General features: G+C 57.1%; 1 protein-coding gene and 1 pseudogene across 1 annotated transcript; both read left to right on the plus strand.

The window, feature by feature from the left end:
* The first annotated feature begins 8,369 nt into the window (after positions 1-8,369).
* Positions 8,370-15,061, plus strand: LOC118676873 (UL16-binding protein 6-like). The gene is made up of 5 exons (XM_036351495.1): positions 8,370-8,525; positions 11,060-11,308; positions 11,544-11,807; positions 12,445-12,575; positions 13,718-15,061. Exons 1-4 carry the CDS (start codon positions 8,402-8,404, stop codon positions 12,570-12,572), a joined length of 765 nt encoding a protein of 254 aa, XP_036207388.1. The 5' UTR covers positions 8,370-8,401; the 3' UTR covers positions 12,573-12,575; positions 13,718-15,061.
* Positions 13,730-15,168, plus strand: LOC118675811 (annotated as a pseudogene).
* Positions 15,169-19,321: the final 4,153 nt, after the last annotated feature.

Raw genomic sequence — 19,321 nt, forward strand, 5'->3', positions numbered from 1 at the left:
ACATGTCCCGGTGGAACTGGGTTCCTCCCCACCTGGTCCTCCAGTAGATTGGTCTCCTAGCCCGACCCCAGCCTGCAAGTCCACCCTCAATGCCAGCAGGGCTCTGTCTGAACAGGCACTGGCTTTGGAAACCTGTGCTTTTGAGACACTTTTTTTTTTAATCGATTTCTGGTTCCTGGTGGGTAAAGGCAAAGTGCTCCCTGGCTCCTGACAGCTCCTCACAATGCCCAGCGCCCCTGCTTCTCCCATCCCCTCCTTCCTGTGACCTTGGGGTGCCCTTGAGCATGCAGCCCCACCCGCTCTCTGCCAGCACCAGCATCAGGAGGTAACCAGGGCTCTGAGCACCACAAAGAATGTCAGGTCCCTGGAAGCACCTGACATGAACGCTCTGCAGAGAAACGGGTAGGAGACCTCTGTGTGTGACTGTCCTTTCAGTTCAAGTACAAACCACACACGTAAGGAAGCCAGTGCAATGAGAGGCAGAAAATAGAGCCTAGAGCTGGCCTTGGCTGTTGAAGGTATGTGTGTGTGTGCAAACACATGTATATGTGTGTATATGTGCTTGTGTGTGGAGAGTGTGCGCTGATGTGCATGTGTGGGTGAGTGCACATTATGTGGATGTGTTGCTGTGTGTACACTTGTGTATGTGTGTTGTGCTTTGCATGTCTATGTGTTTGAGTGTGCGTGTGAGCTGCGTGTGTTAGGGCTGGTGCATATGTGCAGATCTTCCGTTCTGCTGTTTCCCTGACAGCAGCCTGCACACCTGGTGTGGGGCCCGCCACCTCCCTGCCCTACAACTCAATCCCTGATCCTGGGGGAAATCCCACGACAGCAGAGCCTCCCTCCTGGCACCACAGGCTGGGGAGCCTTGACGGGGTCACGTGGGGTCTGCAGCCTTTGGCCAGGCCACCCCACTCCCAGCCCCAAGCCTTAGTGGGACTCCCCTTTTCATGCTCCCCTATCATGCAGGCGGAGGTGGGTGCTGGGTGACAGGCCTGCCCCACGGAGGAGGCTGCCCTGCCCTGAGGATGTCTGTCCTGCCCTCAGCGCCCGGCTCCTTTCCCTTTCTAACTGCATCTAACACCTGTGCACAGCCTCTGGGTCTCAGCCCGCTCCCAGGCAGACACATGCAACATCTGGCTGGCAGGGCCTTTGACCCGGGACACTGCACCCTGTTCAGACTCTGGGACTGCTGCCAGGGCTGATTCCCGCCCGGCCCTGCCCTGCCCTGCCCCGCCCCACACAGGCCTCTGTGGACAGGACAGACCCGAAGCTGCTCTGAGCCTTCCTGGGAGAGAGAGCCCAGGGGAGCCCGGAGGCCGGTGGCAGGGGGCGCTGTTGTACTGCGTCCTCCGGCACAGGGACCCTGGGGGGCCCTAGCACAGTGCTGATCTGCCAGAAGGGACTTCTCCTTTTTCAAATGATTTTACAAACAAGTAAATGGGACAAAAACTGCTTATTGTAAAGAAACACCACTGGCTCCCTGTGTGGCTCTTTGTGTCTCCCTGTTCCAGTCTCCCAGGGCTGGACCCCACTCCCTGGGGCCAGGGTGTGTCTCCCAGACTCTGCATCTCCAGCTTTGGGGTCAGGCAGATGGGGTGGGTCCTGGCCAGGCCATCACCAGTGGGAACACCAGGTAAGTGACTCAGCTCTGATACCTGGATCTCCCCGCTAACAGTCGAGCCCCTTACCAGCTTCTGAGGGGGATAAATGGGGGCCACCAGGCTCCAATGTGGTTGGCACAGCACCTGGCACACAGTAGGTGCTCAGTGAATGCTTTTCCTGCTACTGCTGCTTAAGGTGGAAACCAGGGTCCACGAGGGGGTGTGGTTCATTCTTCCTCCAAAACCACGTGACTACATTTAAGTCTCATCTTGGGTGGGAGGAGAGGGTGGGCCTGGGATCCAAGAGGCAGCTTCAGAGAGACCTCTCCCTGTTCATTCCTGTGCCCAGGGAGGCGGCCACTGCTGTTCCAGATCCTCCCAAGGTTGCCTGGCCACAGGCATCACCTGGGGAATTATTAAGAGCACAGACTCCTGGCCTCCGGCCCTGACACTTCCATCCGGGGGGTCTGGGTGGGTCCTGAGAATCTATGTTTATAAAGCACTCTGGGAGGGGCGCAAGGACCAGCAGTGTTGTGGGACACTGGCCATCCTCATCTTTATGGCTTTTGTAGTGGGAACAGCCAGGTACCCAAGAGGGGGTGGGGCCTGGCCCTAGTGGCCCAGGACTGTCTGGGGTGCCCCTGAGGGGAGAGTGACTAGAGATGAATGAGGTGAGGGTGAGGGAGGGCCGGCCAGCGGAGACCCAGCAGCAGCAGGTGTGCAGGCTCTGAACCCGCCCAGGTGATGCGCTCCAGGTCCCACCAGGGAGACTAGGTGACCTGGAAGGAGGAAGGGAGGGTGCAGAGTGTCCTCTGGGTTCTTCCTGCAACAGCCCCGAGGACTGATGTTGGGCGGGAACCTCTGATGGTGTCAGACTCCCCCTGGAGCTGGAAGAGACAATGTGTGGGTCTGAGGAAGTCGGGGAGCCTCCAGGATGGGGGGCTCTCTCAATCCCCTGCCTGGGCTGGGCCCCAGCACTCCTGCAAATCCCCAAGGAGCATGATCCAGGATTCTGAGAGCCTAGCGCCACTGTCACCAGCAGGCCCGCCCAGCCGAAAGCAGTGTCTTCAGGCCGCAGTAGTCAGCTCAGCCCCGGGAACAAATACACAGGCAGGGGCCTCAAACAGCAGACGTGTATGGCCTCACAGTCTGGCAGCTAGAAGTCCAAGGTCAAGGTGTTTGCAGGGCTGCTTTCCCCTGAGGCCTCTCGCCTTCACTTGCACTTGGCTGTTGGCTCCCTGTGTCCTCACCTGGTCGTACCTCTGTGTGTGAGTGTGTGTGTGAGTCCCAGTCTCTTCTTATAGGGACACCCATCCTGTTGGAATAGGTCCACCTAGTGACCTTCATTGAACCTGAACCATCTCCAAATACAGCCACACCCTGAGGTACTTAGGGCCTCATCTGGGGGGACACAGCTCAGCCCATGACAAGGCCGAAGCAAGAACTGCAGTGACCACAAGGCCACGGGCATCTAAGGACAGCTCAGTTATGGCTGCAGCCGGACCCAACAGGACCCCAACCCCCTACTTTTGGTTTCTTGACACGCTAGGCTGCGCAAAAGTGAAAGCGTCTCTAAGGACAGCTGGTCTGAGGAGACTAGGGAGGAGCGAGAGCTCAGAAACTCCACCCCACCCACAAGACAGAGGCCAGTTTTGCCTCCCACATGGGGCACCCCATGTTCTTTATGGATATGGATTAACTGGCAAGAGTGGGGGGCCTTCCTGCTGGAAGGAGTGGCAGATAGGGATAGGCGGAGTCTGGGGAAGCTCCCACAGGGGTGAGGGGGCCAAGCCCAGAGTGATGGAGACACACGGGGTGTGTGCATGTGTGCATCTCTGTGTGTGTTCGTTGCTTTCCACTTAAAATGACAGCGCACGGTGTCACTGTGTGTGGAAAAGGAATCACTTTGGGAAATTTTTTTCTTCGTGTGTCCTCCCTTCTGGGTTCTAGTTTGTTCCAGAAAGAGGAGGGCACCGCCAGAGTGCTGTCCACTGGGCTCTGAGGGAGAGGACCCTTTACCAGGCCTGACCACACAGGCAGAGCCCATGAGGCCACAATGTCCCCTGGCTGCCCCATCTGGCCACCCACCTCACCGTCTCTGTGGTCACGGTGCACCTGCCAGGGCCCCTGGCTGAGCCTCCCTGCCCTGAGGCTGTGGGCCCCAGGCCTTGTCTCCTCCCCACCTTAGGGAGTCGGGTGAACACTGAGGCCTCCTGCTCCTGGTGGGGGCGCTCGCTCTGGTCTCCCCAAGCCCCTGACCACCCCGTGCCTTTTCCATGGAGGGGGAGGCAGTGAACAGCCCAGATGTGTGTTGCTACTGCTTCCCACTGTGTGCACCCGTGAAGGTGACCTTAGTGACAGGCTCAATGTGTGCTGCCTGCTTGGTGTGTCAGTGGCTAAGGCAGGGACTCTGCTGCCCCCTGGTGGTAAGTGTTGGGATCGCATGTGGCCATCTGTAAGCTGGGCACCCCCTGAACGTCCAGGCCACCAACCTCATGGACTGGTGAGGATGCAATCTGCTCCTCAGAAGGGTGATAAACCTGCCCCAGGTCTCACAGCAAGTCGTCAGCGGCCCAGGACTACCCGGGCTCCTCGGTGCCTCCGGACTAACAGGCTAAGGGTGGCAGCTAATACTCACCAGATATCCTCCCGCTGGTCTGGGCCAGGCAGCCTTGTTGGATTCTTTTTTTTTTTTAAATATATTTTATTGATTTTTCACAGAGAGGACGGGAGAGGGACAGAGAGCCGGAAACATCCATGAGAGAGAAACATCAATCAGCTGCCTCCTGCACACTCGCCACTGGGGATGTGCCCGCAACCAAAGTACGTGCCCTTGACCGGAATCGAACCCGGGACCCTTGAGTCCGCAGGCCGATACTCTATCCACTGAGCCAAACCGGTCAGGGCCTTGTTGGATTCTTGATCCATTGCTGCTGGCTCTTTTTCAGTAAACTGTGACTCATATGTGCCCGGTTCGATGGAATTTTGGATGTGACTTGGTTTTTACTACACAATTAATGAGCTGCAGGGGATTCCCAGCTGTGCAGCGGCTCCAGAGGCAGAACAGCGCCCGATCCTCCACCCGCCACCACCGCCTTCTTCTCCGCCTCCGCCTCCGCCTCCTCCCCGCCTAACGGGCATGGGGGGGGGGGGGGGGGCGGAGCCTGCGGCGGTGGGGGCGGAGGCAGAAAACCCTGAGTCTTTTAAGAAAACAAGGAATGATTGTGAACTTGGGAAGGAGACCGGAAGTAGTATGTGGCCAGGAGACTGGGGTGGAGGAAAAGGTCTGGGGTCCCGAGAAGGGATGGAAATGCTGGGCACTTCGCCCCCAGGAGCAGGGCCCGGCCTGGGGAGGGGCAGCCCGGAGGGGCAGGGGCAGGACGACACTCGGGATTCATTCCCTCCTTGGACCCTATGGATGCGGCTCCTTGACACATTGGGTCGCCCTCGGGCTCCAGGTCCCCATGGCGTGGACTGTGGGCACCCAGTTGGGTCCGGTCCTCCTGGCCCCGCTTCTACTACGGGACTGTCCCTGGGCGGAGCGTGGCGGTGAAGCCAGAATGGAACCTGCGGGGCGGAAGGCGGCGGAATGGGGGGCGGGGGGCGCTCTGGGACAGAGACCAGGGCGCCCACGGGGTTTCAGAACCTTCCCGAGGGTGGGTGCCGCCACGCCCTGTTCAGCTCCCCTCCGTGTACCAGGCAAGGCGAGGTCAGGGACAGGAAACAGGGGACTTGGGCTACAGAGTGATGCTGGGCAAATGGGGGGTGGGGGTCACGGGGGTCGGGGAGGGAGCAGGAAATGCTGCCAACGCCCAACCCCCACCCCACAGCTCCCGCCCTCCCTGGGAAGAGGGCCCCAGCCCAGGGTCGCCCTGTGGACCAGGGATGTTCACGGAGGGTCACGACCCACAGGTGACTGGATACCCCAACTCTGCTCGCACCGCTTTCCCAGGCAAACCCTCTGACACCCCCCTGCTCTCCCCCTGGGCCTTCCCAGCAGCTGTGCCAGAGGGTCGCACCCCGCAGTCCAGGCACTCACTTCCCCAGACTCACCGAGGCCACTGCCTCCCTAGTCACTGCTCCTCCCCAGCCCAGCCCAGCCGCTGAGTCACTGTCCATTTCACAAGCCCTTCCAGGTATCAGTGGTTCTATTCGGCCTGTGGGTTCAGGCTGGAGTGAATGTGAGAGGACGTGGGACCCACAGGGAGGCCAGTGCTCCCCTCCTTTCTGTAGACTGGATTCCTTGCCCCAAGAGGCCCACCAGGGACACCCCGTGAAGCTATGGGTGTGAGCTGAGTCCTGCTGGTGCAACATTTCTGGTGTCAGGATCAATCCCCCTGCATTTGTTTTCTTTCATTTTCTATTTTTATTGAGACACTAGAGGCCCGGTGCACGAAATTCATGCACGATGAGGTCCCTAGGCCTGGTGGGCGATCAGGGGCGATCAGGGCCAGGCCCATCAGGACCCAAGGCCCTGTGGGGTCAGGAGAGAACGTGAAGCTCACCAGGCAGGTGCAGAAGGAACAGATGTCAGATGCCAGGTGCTGGCTGCCCTCTGTGCCCTGTCACCCCATGGTTCCTCATCTCCTCTCCTCCCCTCCACCCCCAGCCTTCTTCCCTCAGTGTCCTGCTGCCACTGGGGGCCTGCTGGCCAGGGAAGAACTGAGGGAGAGGGGCAGGGAGAGGTTTCCTTACCCAGTTTGGAATGTGCACGAGGCAGCCAATCAATGATTCTCTAGCATCATTGATGTTTGTATTTCTATTCCCTCTCTGAAATCCATCAAATATATATATATTTTTAAATGCAAAGTTTTTAGAAGAAGGAATAGGGCAAGGGAGCTATTGACAGGGGGGCATTTGAGATCTTGCTCACATTTCAGAGGACTGTCAGTGGGTGGAACAGGGCACTGCGGGCTGAGGAACGGGCTGTGATGACTGGGAAGGGCTGTGACAGTTGTTATGCCCAGAATTCAAGATCCCCAAGAAACCATGCCAGGGAGTCAGTCCGATGCAAAAGCAGAAGGCCCTTTATTGAGTTAGCTAACCCGACCCGGGCCTCCAGTCGACCGCAGCGACTGGAAACCGAGAGCAACCCCTGTGAAAATCAGGGCTTTAATAGTGAGGGGAGGGGAGCTGGCTGTGGCCCTGCCGATTGGCCAGGCGCAAGTCGGGTCTTGTTAAATCCTGGGCGTGGCCAGCAGGGGCCTGGACTCGGGAAGAAGGCACTTTTCTGAGCACATGGCCTCTGCCCCATCAACAGTGACACAGAGCCTGTGCTGGGGCATCGCTGGGGTCATTCATCCCCAAGAGGTTTCGATTCCGGAGGGAGGAGCGGGCCTTTCTTAGCCTAAAGGTGAGGCAGCGGCAGGAGTGGGCTGCCTGCTTCCCTGCAAATGCAAACGCACAGGGTATCCGTCCGCAGCCAGGCCTGGTGTGCTGCCGCCCTGTGGCTGTGCTGCGGCGCTATTGGCCAGAGGCCGAGCCGTCCCTAAGGACACTAGTACAGGAAGCGGGGGGCGGCGGGACTGTGCCGCGCAGGAAGAAGAAAGGGGAAGTGAGGGGCCTGAAGGCGCAGGCGGAGGGGGCTGCATCTGCCTGGGAGCTCGATGGGGAGCAGCGGTCGGTCGGTCGCTTTGGAGTCTGAGGGGCTGCGCTTGCTGCCGGCACCGCACCGTCACCGGTGAGTCCCTGGGAGCCCGCGGCGGCCGCCAAGCTGGGCTGGGCCTGGGGAGGCCTTTCCCTCCTGGAGCTGTTCTTCCCAGGGTGGCCGCGTCGGCTGCTTTTTTTTCCGATTTATTTTTTTATTGGAAAGCAAGCTCTGGGCTTCGGGTTCCTGGGGTCCCTGGGCCTTAGCGTAGCCTCCAGGCCTCCCTGCGCCCCTCTCCCTCCTCCTCCTGCGTGGAGCCTCTGCCCCCTGGTGATCAGTGCGCCTCCTACCGACTGGTCCTGGTCTGGGGTTCCGCGTTATGGTTGTTGGGCCTTTATTAGATAGGATAACGGACACAACATTGTATTCCTTTCAAATGTATAACGTAATGAAGTGTTAGATGTGCCTCCTAATTACTCTCAGTTCACAATACAGTGTTATCAGCCGCAGTCCCCGTGCCCTCATCCCCATGACGGGTTTAGTTTATCCCTGGAGTGTGTGCCCTTTAAGATAGGGTGACAGGCCATGGGGTGGAGAGCCCTGGGGGGTGTAAGACCCACCGGGTGGGGGTGGGAGTGGGGGGGGGGTGAAATATTACAAGAATTACAGCCCCGGGAGTGGAGGGGCCTTAACCGAGGGATGGCAGCAATGCTGTGACACCATTGAGGTGTTTTCACTGAATAAATTCCCTTCCAGTTTCTACCCCCTCACCCTGCACTTCCCCCCCTCCACCCCTCCACCCCAAAACTGGTGAAAAACAGGCCAAATCTGCGGCCGGGGACGGGAGTGGGGCCGGGGGGCAAGTGTGGGGCATGGCGCGGTCCAGGCGCACGGAGGGTCGGGCCTAATGACTGGGGGGCGGGGGGGAGGGGGGGGTCAGGCGTGTGGGCCGGGGCCAAAGGAGGGCCAATGAAATGCGAGGTGTGGAGGGAGCGGGGCTGAAGTTTTTCGGCCTGACAGTAGTGGGCAACCTCACCCGCTCACCACCTTCTGTCCTGGGTACGTGCACTGCTGCTGAGGGTCGAGATGGAGCTGTCTGGGTCTGAAAGTGTCAGTCCCATCTTCTTGCTCCTGCTTCTGCTTTGGGAACCCGCTGCTCCCCGCTGTGAGTTGGGAAATTGAGTCGGGGCGAGTGAACCTGAGGGATGGAATGTGCAGGGAGCCCACGGTGGGTGGGGAACCTTCCCGCCGGGTGGGGCACAGACCTTCGGCGATCATCTCTGCGGGCGCCTTTCAGTCTCGGGGTGTCCGCTTAGCTGGCTGCCTCTTTCCAGGTGAGAGGGACAGAAGTGAGCCTGTGACTTGTCACAAATAGTCCTGGGCGAAGGGACCGGGAGGAAGATGGGAGAGAGGGCGAAGCCCCCTCCTCCACCCCGAGCACACCCCACCCACCCGCTGGCTGCTCTCAGCGCCCCACCACCCCATGGTTCCCCGCCTCCCCCCCTCCTCCTTCCCTCAGTGCCTGTGCTGCCACCGGGGCCTGCTGGCCAGGGGAGAGGGGCAGGGAGAGGTTTCTATACCCAGTTTGGAATGTGCAGGAGGCAGCCAATCAATGATTCTCCATCATCATTGATGTTTCTATCTCTATTCCCTCTCTGAAATCAATCAAATATATATTTTTAAATGCAAAGTTTTTAGAGGAAGACAGGTAGGGCAAGGGAGCCATTGACAGGGGGCATTTGAGATCTTGCTCACATTTCAGATAGGATAACATCAGGTGTCCTCAGGGGGTGACAGGTGAGGACTGGCAGTCGGTGGGACAGGGTACTGCGGCTGAGGAACGGGCTGTGATGACTGGGAAGGGCTGTGACAGTGACACGGAGCATGTGCTGGGGCCATCGCTGGGACCATTCATCCCCAAGAGGTTTCGATTCCGGAAGGAGGAGCGGGCCTTTCTTAGCCTAAAGGTGAGGCAGCGGCAGGAGCGGGCTGCCCGCTTCCCTGCAACTGTAAACGCACATTGTACCAGTCCGCAGCCAAGTCAGTGCCCAGCCAAGCCGGTAGCTGGGTGCTGCCGCCTTGTGGCTGTGCTGCGGCGCTATTGGTCGGCGAGGCTGAAGCCAGGGCCCCAAGCACAATGGTATGCAGAGGGGTGGGCAGAGAGCCAGAAGCTGCAGATGGGGGGGAGCTGCGTCTGCCTGGGAGCTCGATGGGGCGCAGCTGGCCGTCGCTTTGGAGTCTGAGGGGCTGCGCTTGCTGCCGGCACCGGCACCGTCACCGGTGAGTCCCTGGGAGCCCGCGGCGGGCCGCCAAGCTGGGCTGGGCCTGGGGAGGCCTTTCCCTCCAGGAGCTGTTCTTCCCAGGGTGGCCGCATCCGCTGCTTTTTTTTTTTTCCGATTTATTTTTTTATTGGAAAGCAAGCTCTGGGCTTCTGGTTCCTGGGATCCCTGGGCCTTAGCGTAGCCTCCAGGCCTCCCTGCGCCTCTCCCCCTCCTCCGGGGTGGAGCCTCTGGCCGGTGGTGATCAGTGCGCCCCCTATGGCCATCTATGCCACTGGTCCCGGTTGAGGGGTTCCGCGTTATGGTTGTTGGGCCTTTATTAGATAGGATAATGGACACAACATTGTATTCGTTTCAAATGTATAACGTAATGAAGTGTTAGATGTGCCTCCTAATAACTCTCAGTTCACAATACAGTATTGACAGCCGCAGTCCCCGTGCCCTCATCCCCATGACGGGTTTAGTTTATCCCTGGAGTGTGTGCCCTTTAAGATAGGGTGACAGGCCATGGGGTGAAGAGCCCTGGGTGGTGTAAGGCCCACCGGGTGGGTAGTAGGAGGGGGGGTGAAATATTACAAGAATTACAGTCCCGGGAGTGGAGGGGGCCTTAACAGACGGATGGCAGAAAGAGGTGTTTTCACTGAATAAAATTCCCTTCTTGTCTATACCCCCTCACCCTGCACTTCCACCCCCAAAACGGGGGAAAAAACAGGCCAAATCTGTGGGCGCGGACGGGGGCGGGAGTGGAGCCCCAGGCCAATGGGTGGGTGGGGCATCACGGGCAGGTCTGGCCGGTCTGGTCGGCTGGAGGGCGGGGTGAGGCGGTTCCGCCCCACCCCAGACACCGGGAAAACCGCCAGGTGGCGGGGGGGGGGGGGGGGGGGAACGGGGGGGGGGGGCGCGAACCCGGGTGGCTCTAGACAGCTCAGGAAACAGCTCTTAGACTCCGCCCCCGACGCCCGGAGTTCGGGGAACACTCCCAGATCCGTGGGCGGGGCGGCACAGGCCAGTAGGCTCCAAGACTGCCCAGATATGGGCTGCGGCCCTGACAGGGCCTGAACACTCCTGAGTAAGTGTCGAGATGGAGGGGTCTGGGTCTGAAGGTGTCAGCCCCGTTTTGTTGCTCTTACTTCTGCTTTGGGAACCGGCAGCTACACTTGTAAGTTGGGAAAATGGAATCTGGGGCGAGCCGGCGGTGGGGTGGGGAACCTTCCCGCCGGGTGGGGCACAGACCCCTTGGCCATCATCTCTGCGGGCGACTTTCAGTCCCGGGGCCTCTGCATACCTGGCTGCCTCTGTCAGGTGAGAGGGACGGGAATGAGCCTGTGACTTGTCACAAATAGTCCTGGGTAAAGGGACCGGGAGGAAGATGGGAGAGAGGGCGAAGCCCCCTCCTCCACCCTGAGCTAGGACAGCACCCCTCACCCACCCGCCTCACTAAAGGCCTCTGCAAAGTGGGAGCCCAAGCCCCTGCCATCTGCACGCGAACAGGACAAGAGCCGCCAGGCCATCAGGGGGTCGCTTGCTGTCCAGAATGGGGAGGGGCGCGTAGTTACCTTTATTCCCACCCCTGTGTTCCTCCCTCACAGGTGCTCCCTCTCTGGGCTACACATTCACAGTCACTCCTAATGGACAACCGTGGTGTGAAATTCAAGGCCAGGTCAATGGGAACACATTTCTTCATTATACCTGTGGTGGCCACAAGGTCAGACTCATCAGTGTCCTGGAGATGAATGCCACACAGGCCTGGAGTGACCAGAGAGACGCTCTGCAGTACGTGGTGGAAGAGCTCAAGAAGACCCTGCTGGACATTAGAGCAGACATTCCTGCAACCAGCGGTACGTTTACAAAACCAGGGTGGAGGCAGAACAGAGGTGTAGGGTGAGGGATCAATAGTGTTTATGTAAATATGGGAAGTTGGTCCCAGCTAAGAGCCTCAGGAGTCAGTGTAGGACACAGAGGACAAGCAGGACCAGGAGAGCAGGACCAGGGGAGCAGAGGGCTGGACACCAGGTGGGGACAAAGGCTCTGTCAGGCCCAAGGCTGACCTCTTTCCCATGGTGCTGGGGACAGGTCCTCTCTCCCTGCAGGGCAGCATGATGTGTGAGCAGGAATCCAATGGACTCACCACTGCATCCTGCGAGTTTGGACTGGATGGACAGATATCTCTCCGCTTTGACACAAAGAACAGACACTGGACAGTGCTGCACGGTGAAGGCATTCTGCTGAAGCAAACATTGGCGAGTGACAGAGCTATGATTGATCTCCTTGTTAGGACCTCAGCTGGAGACTGTAGGAAGTGGCTTCAACAAGTTTTGTGTCCCCTGAGCACACAAGGTAATTCCACAGAGGAAATGAACTTGTAGGTCCCTTGAAATGACATTCACACTGTGTGTGTGTGTCTGTGTGTTGTGTGTGGTTGGAGAAAGTGACCCATCCACCACGGTGAGGGATTTTGGGAGAATAAGGGCCATAGGAATGTTCTGCGATCCCTCCTTGGGTTTCTCACTTCCTCACATCTCTGCCTGCACATGACCTTGGACCACTCACTCACCAGGGATTTCTTGCTGACTGCAAACCTGCGGACACGTTCCGTTTGCAGACCTTTTCCTTGTCCTGTTCCCTCTTCTCAGCCTCATGTGTCTTCATCTCACCTGGTCTATTTCTGGAAATCCTTTAACACCACCTCACATCAGCCCTAGGAGGATTCTCTGCCACCTCCCTCAGGTGTCACCTCCTCTTCTGTCCCAACAGGAGTGATTGTTGTAATCCTTGCTTCCCCCGTTAGCTGTGTGAGCCCCAAGGGGCCGGGGCCCATCTCCTCTCTTTGCTCCAACCCCAGCCTCTGTCACTGTGGCTGCCACACGTGGAGGGTAGAAACTGCACAATAGAATGGCCTGGGACAGCAGGGGCTGAGGGGCATCTCCATGGAACTGGATTCTGCACGGTTGTCACTCTCGTGTTTCCATTACAGCTGCACCAACCACTGCCACAGCCACAGTCCCGTCCAAGGCCACAACCAACACGCCCATCACTTCGGTCCTCCCTGTGATCCTCACCTGCGCAATCATAGTTGGCATCTTAGGCTGGGCTTTTAAGTAACAGGTACTGAGGGCTTCATTATGTGGGAAATGAGGGACAGATGGCCTGGGGCGAGGACAGGGAAAGATGAATTCCCAGCCTGACCCCTGATCCCTGATCCCGCCTCCTGGAAATTAGACCAGGAGACCAACACATGTTATCACTTCACAGCAAGAAGTTGCACAAGCTCAGCCCTGAGTGCTGCCGTCTCCTCACTGTGGATGCCAGTGGGAAAGGGAGGGGCTCCCACCAAGGCTTAAGGCCTGTAGATGCTGAAGGGGTTTGGGGATCTCAGTCCTGATTCAGGTTCTCTGTTTGGGAGACTGTGTTTGGGCCCAGGATGGGTGGTGTGGGAGCAGCAGGCACACGGCAGGGGCGGTGCTCACGTTCAGGTGATGGCAGCATGCTGGCGCCATGTGATGTGTCCAGGGGAAGGGGAATACCCAGGGGGCTAAGAGGAGAGTGGCCTGGGTCTAAGCCCAGGAAGAGGTGGAAGGCCTTGCAGACCCAACTCAAAAGGCTGGAGTTCACAGAACGTGGCTCTGAAAGGCCCAGTAAGGGGGGAGGCAAACAGTAGGGACTACTTAAGGAGGCAAACCTTAAGGTTAGAAGGAGGCCTGGGATTCCTGGCTGAGCCCTGGTGTAATCACCTGACATCCAGCCTCCTCCACACGCCAGATCCTGAGCCACTGACAGGCCCCAATGAACAGGGCAGGGCTGGGACGGTCATACTGAGAGCTCTGTGTCCTGCTGGGTAAGAGGCTGGAAGGGAAAGGAAGAGAAGGGTGTCAGGTTTTAGAATGAACCCCAAGCTGTCTGGTTTCAGGATGAGCCTTCCTGTCCATCAGAGCTCCCACCAGGTCCTTAGACCCTCCCCCCCACTCCCCACCCCCAGAGCGTCAGACCTGAGTGAGGGAGCAGACTGAGTCATTACTCACTTTAGTCCTCAGCTCAAAACATCTGTCAGGGCTGGGGTGACTCTGATGTGCAAAGGGTGGGCAGAGCTTGGTACGGGCTGCTGGTCCCAGGGCAGGGGTGGCAGGTTCAGGGAAGGATGTGACTCTAGTGAGGGCGGGGCTGGAGATGGGGAGAGTGGGGTTCTGTCGCCCCAGAACTGACCCAGGGTTTCCTCAGCCACTGGGACCAACACCTGCCCTTTTCTGCAGGCTGCCTATGGGATGGGACCAGGAAGGCCCTGGTGTGTGGACAATCTCAGCGACTCTGACTTTGCGTGGCTGCCTCTGCAAGACCTGCTGCTCAGTTTTAGGACAGCAGGAGTTCAGACCTTCCGCCCAGACACCAGGGTTGGATCAGGATGAGACGGTGGATGCAGCATCTCACGTCCATTGCATTGCTGATTGTCCTCTCCGGTGCTTTTTTTTTTAAAATATATTTTATTGATTTTTTACAGAGAGGAAGGGAGAGGGATAGAGTCAGAAACATCGATGAGAGAGAAACATCGACCTGCTGCCTCCTGCACACCCCCCACTGGGGATGTGCCTGCAACCAAGGTACATGCCATTGACCGGAATCGAACCTGGGACCTTTCAGTCCGCAGGCCGACGCTCTATCCACTGAGCCAAACCGGTTACGGCTCTCCGGTGCCTTTTAAACACCATGTCACGTTCTGTGGTCCTAAGAGATGTAATTCCTACATTTAAACATTAATAGCCTCAATAAGAAATCTCAACAACGAGAACATTTTTCATCTTCTTGTGGAAGATCAGATACATCTCTGCATGTATTATTTTCAAGCAGATAATATTGCCAAAAAGTGCCAGACATTAGGGTTTTTTTCTGTCCTCAAAAGCAGTCACGTAGGCAGCAAAGGCGACATGCTGGGGAAGGTGGAAGACTGTGAAGGTGGAAGACCAGTCTGCGGAAGAGACTACTTTTGTTGACGAAAGAGCAACTTTGTGAAAGAGGCTATAGAAAGTGCCACTGGTGGCAACACCTACCAGCACAGCAAAGCCAATCCGTGGACCACAAATGTAGAACAAACTTGAAGCCGACTCACCAAGCTGGGGAAACCATTCACATACACTGTGACCTGTATAAGCATGCAGCAGGACGGAGCAGGACTACACAGGGCCAGTTCTTGCTTCTGGGGCAGCGCTACTGACCATGCGATGGGAGAACTAGACCATGTGCTGCATCGTCAGCGCCTTCGGACTGTCCATCTGACTGACCTCCTCATCCATCTGGGCTCTTTCTGTCTCAACATTTCTCTCCGATCTCCTAGCCCCCAGCCATGAATTCAGTGCCCAGCTTTCCCACTCTGTCTGTTCTCTGTGGCGCTCCCAGCAGCTGAGCAAAACCCAAATGGCCGCGCTGTTCTGTGATCAGCACACCCTCAGTCACCCGGATCGTTCACCTGGGCAGTCGGAACCTGGGCTGCCCGGGCCCGCACTCTGAGTATCTCTGTTCAAAGGTGCTAGACACTCAGTCTGCCAGTGTGAACCTTTCCGTACTTTGTACTACTGTTAGAATAAATTACTCCAATTTTTAAAGTCATGTATTTTAAAAGAACAAAATTATATTTTTGACTGTTTCCACTACTAGCTCATATCAGTATGATGCGGTTTAAATAAACATCTTTATATTCTAAAAATGTTAATTACTTTGGAGTTTTGTATTATTCTTTTTTTAGACAATTTTTTAGTTTATCTGAGCCAAACATGACAAATACCAACAGCAAGATCTCACATCCTGAGAATAACAAGGTGGGTTTTTTTCTGTCTAATGCCTCCAGGTCCATCCATGCCGCCTTAGAAGGTACGGTTTCCGGGGGTTTGTAAGTTGAGGTGCTGTTCCCTCCCCCAGGACCTCTAGGCACTGACTAGTTCCGCTACCCGAGCGGGGTGGGGGGGTCCCGGCGCGGGGATATCGAGGTCAACCTCACATTTCCCTTCCCGGTCCCTCGAAGGGTTCGGGAGGAGGTCGCAGGCCGCGGGCAGTGGATCCGGGCGTTAGGGTTGGGGGGTAGGTGATGGGCCGCGAGGAGCCAGCGGGGCCGGGCCCACGGACCAGCCCGTCCGCGCAGGGGGGAGGCAAAGTGTTGGACGGCGGGGGAGGCGGCGCTGCGGCCCAGCTGACGATTGAAGGGACCGGAGGGGCCGCCGCTGTCCGGGGGGATGGGGGGGGGGGGAGCGAGTGGGAGTTACTGCGGGACACCGAGGCCGGACCGGAGACTCGGGCGCAGTTGCGAGCGGCGGGGTCCGGCCTGGGGGAGGGGGGTGCTGAGGGGATGGGGGCGGGGGCGGGGGGAGGAGCCGGAACCGAAGGTCCCAGGGAGCCCGGAGCGTCATCGCCGCGAATCAGCCCCGCCCGGCTCCTCCCGGCTGCTCCCGGCGGCGGCGGCGGGGCCGCGGAAGGACCGGGCTGCGGGTGGCCTGGCGAGGCCGAGGGAGCCCGCGGCCCGAGGGACCGGGACTGGGCGGGAGCGGGGGGGGTCGCTGGGCTCCCCCCTCCGGTACCCGCAATGAGGAGGGCCCTTGACGGAACCGGGGTGAGGCGTGCGTTTTGTGGAGCCCGGAGGGAGTCGGGGGGCCGGAAGTGGGCTTTGGAGCTTGGAGGGCGTCTAGGAAGAGAGAAAGTGGGGGGCCGGAAGTGGGCTTTGGAGCTTGGAGGGCGTCTAGGAAGAGAGAAAGTGGGGGGCCGGAAGTGGGCTTTGGAGCTTGGAGGGCGTCTAGGAAGAGAGAAAGTGGGGGGCCGGAAGTGGGCTTTGGAGCTTGGAGGGCGTCTAGGAAGAGAGAAAGTGGGGGGCCGGAAGTGCAGGTGACGATGGGAAGACCGTGAGGGTTCCCCGGCTATGGGATGGGGACCCGGAAAGCGGCAGAGGGGAGGCTCCAGGGCCAGGGACGCCCCGGAAATGGAAACTAGGGAGCAGGCCGAGTGACCAGACTGGTGGCCCGCGAGGGTCCGCGGAGGAGAGGCCGGCGGGACTCCCGGCCGCAGCAGGGGGTTTGCTGCCCGGGGGGCGGGGGGCGGTGTTAGTCGTGGGAAGTTGACGCTGGGGGGCGGGGGCAGGAAAAGAGGCCCCGAAACTTGCCGAGAGGAGCGGAGCCTCCTCGTAAAAAGGCCAGAAGGGGAATTGGGGTTCGGGGGGCGGGGGAGAGATGGGCCAGTTGTCCCTCCGCCCGCAGTAGCGTTCAGAGCGGCGCCGGCGATTAATCGTTTAATGTGGGTTCCAGAAGGCGTATTAAGCGTTTGTGGGCTCAGCTCCCCTCGTCCTCCGCCGCCCTCTCCCCAGGGCGCGGGTTTCTCGCTCAGAGACAAGTGGGAGGGGAGCTCAGAGCGGAGGCGGCGACACCCCACGTCCTGGCCTCCGGGTCGCTCGCTTCCTCAGAATAAGGGAACGAAAGCCTCCATTTCTTGGAGAAACTCCTGACGATTTAAAACACGCGCCCATGGGGGGGAATAAGTCAGACATTGAAATCCTCGGAGGGGCGGGGGAGGGGTCCCCCGTGTGGTGAGGGGCGCGGAAGGGCTGCTCCTACCTGTGCAGACTGGGCGGCGCGGAGGCCCATGTGTCTGGCGGAGGTTCCTGTTTCTCCCTACGGAAGGCGCAGGGTCATTGCCTCGTTAGTTACGGGGGGAGGACTGTACCCGTGTGCACACATCCGTGTGAGCTTGTGGGGGGGGGGGGATAGCAGTGGATCGTCCAGAGTGGACTTCCCACCGCCCCTGCTGTCTCCCTCCCTAAAAAGAAAATTTTTTTTAAAGGTAACATTTCTTCCTTCTCCCTTTTTGCTAATCCTCACCAGAGGATATTTTTCCCATTTATTTTTATAGAGCGTGGAAGGGAGGGGGAAGAGAGAGAGATAGATAGAGAGAGAGAGAGAGAGAGAGAGACATTGATGAGAAAAACATCAATTGGTTGCCTCCTACATGCGCCCCCACCAGAGCCAGGGAACAAACCTGCAGCCCAGGAATTGAACCTGTGACCCCCCCATGCTCGGGCCAGTGCTCTACCACTGAGACACACAGGCCAGGGCAAGATTTCCTTCCTTTATTGGCCAAGTAGTGTTCCATTGTGTAAATGTACCACGTGTTTTTATCCACTCATATACTGGTGGGGCTGCTTCCAAATCTTGGCTATTGTACGTAGCACTGCAATAAACATAGGGGTGCATATATTCTTTCCAACCAGTGTTTCAGGTTTCCTTGGATAATATATTCCCAGAAGTGGAATCATGGGGTTATAAGGCAGTTCCACGTCTAATTGTTTGAGATATGGAGATTTGTTTTATAACCCAGTAGAGAACTCACAGCATTTCACTGTTCCTCCATATTAGGGGTAAATATTGCCAGTGATTCTGCTAGAACTTCTTGTGGAAACAGAGAGTGTAAGAGTCACTCTTCAGTTAGTAGGCATCTTGTATTGGGCTCAAACATTACCCTGATGCTTTGCATGCAAACGAATGTTCTGGGACTTAACCAATGAGAATCTTATGATTTCTCCAATTCCTTCACCCAACACAGCGACTTTCCTGTGATCCCTCCCCCTACTCACCTCCTTCAGTGAGAAGTAAGTCTTCACAGCAGAAACATCCGGAATTCTCAAAGTTGTATTTCGCCACAGACAACAGATCAGTATTCAGAACATGTAATGAACTCCTACAAATAATAAGCATCAGTCTAATTCTCCTAAATTTGGGCAAATGCTTTGAGCCATTCACAGGTGGCGAATAAACCTATAAAAAGATGGAACGTGCCCAGGCCAGTGTGGCTCAGATATTGGGCATTGTCTTATGGATGGAGAGAGGTCAGGGCTCATGCCTAGGTTGGGAGTTCACTCCAGCTGGGGGCACCTATGGTGTTGAACAGTGTATTCAGTGCATAGGGGAGGCAAGCAATCTCTCACACCAGTGTTTCTCTCCTTTGCTCTCTCTTTATCACTCTCTCTTCCTCTCTAATAATAGTATGTCCTCAGGTGAGAATTTAAAAAATAAAATAAAAAGAACGCCAGCCAGTTTGGCTTAGTGGATAGAGCATAAGCTTGCAGAATGAAGGATTCTGGGCTTGATTCTGGTCAAGGGCATGTACCTGGGTTTCAGCCCTAGCCCTGGTCAGGATGGGTAGGAGGCAACCAATCAATGTGTGTCTCTCACATCGATGTCTCTCTGTCCCTCCTCCCTTCCACTCTCTAGAAATCAATGGGAAAATATTCTCAGGTGAGGACTAACAAAAAATAATGAAAATAAAAAGATTGAACATGCCCCAGATCATCAAGATAAAACAGCCCTAACCGGTTTGGCTCAGTGGATAGAGGGGCAGCCTGCGGACTGAAAGGTCCTAGGTTCGATTCTGGTCAAGGGCAGGTACCTTGGTTGCGGCACATCCCCAGTTTGGGGTGTGGAGGAGGCAGCTGATCGATGTTTCTCTCTCATCGATGTTTCTAACTCTTTATCCCTCTCCCTTCTTCTCTGTAGAAAAATCAATGAAATGTTTTTGGGGAAAAAAAAAAAGATAAAATGAACGATGGGATACCCTGCACACCCATGACACTGACAAAATGTCAGTATCTCTGTAAGGAGTGGTAGGCAGGAAATGGAATGCCAGCCATTCTCTTACATTGTTAGTAGGAGAATAATTAAATCACTCCTTTCACATACGTGTATGTCACCACATCCTGATAGTGGATGAGAGTTTCTCCTGCTCCTCAGAAGTGCCAGTGTTACTTCCAGGCTGGCAAATGTGGACCAAAAGCATCCAGGTATGTGGTTGGTTGTTCTAGTGTTACGTGTCAGAGCAAAGGATAAACAATA

This window comes from Myotis myotis, unplaced genomic scaffold (genome assembly GCF_014108235.1).
Source record: "Myotis myotis isolate mMyoMyo1 unplaced genomic scaffold, mMyoMyo1.p scaffold_m19_p_2, whole genome shotgun sequence".
In the NCBI taxonomy this organism is placed as follows: Eukaryota; Metazoa; Chordata; class Mammalia; order Chiroptera; family Vespertilionidae; genus Myotis; species Myotis myotis.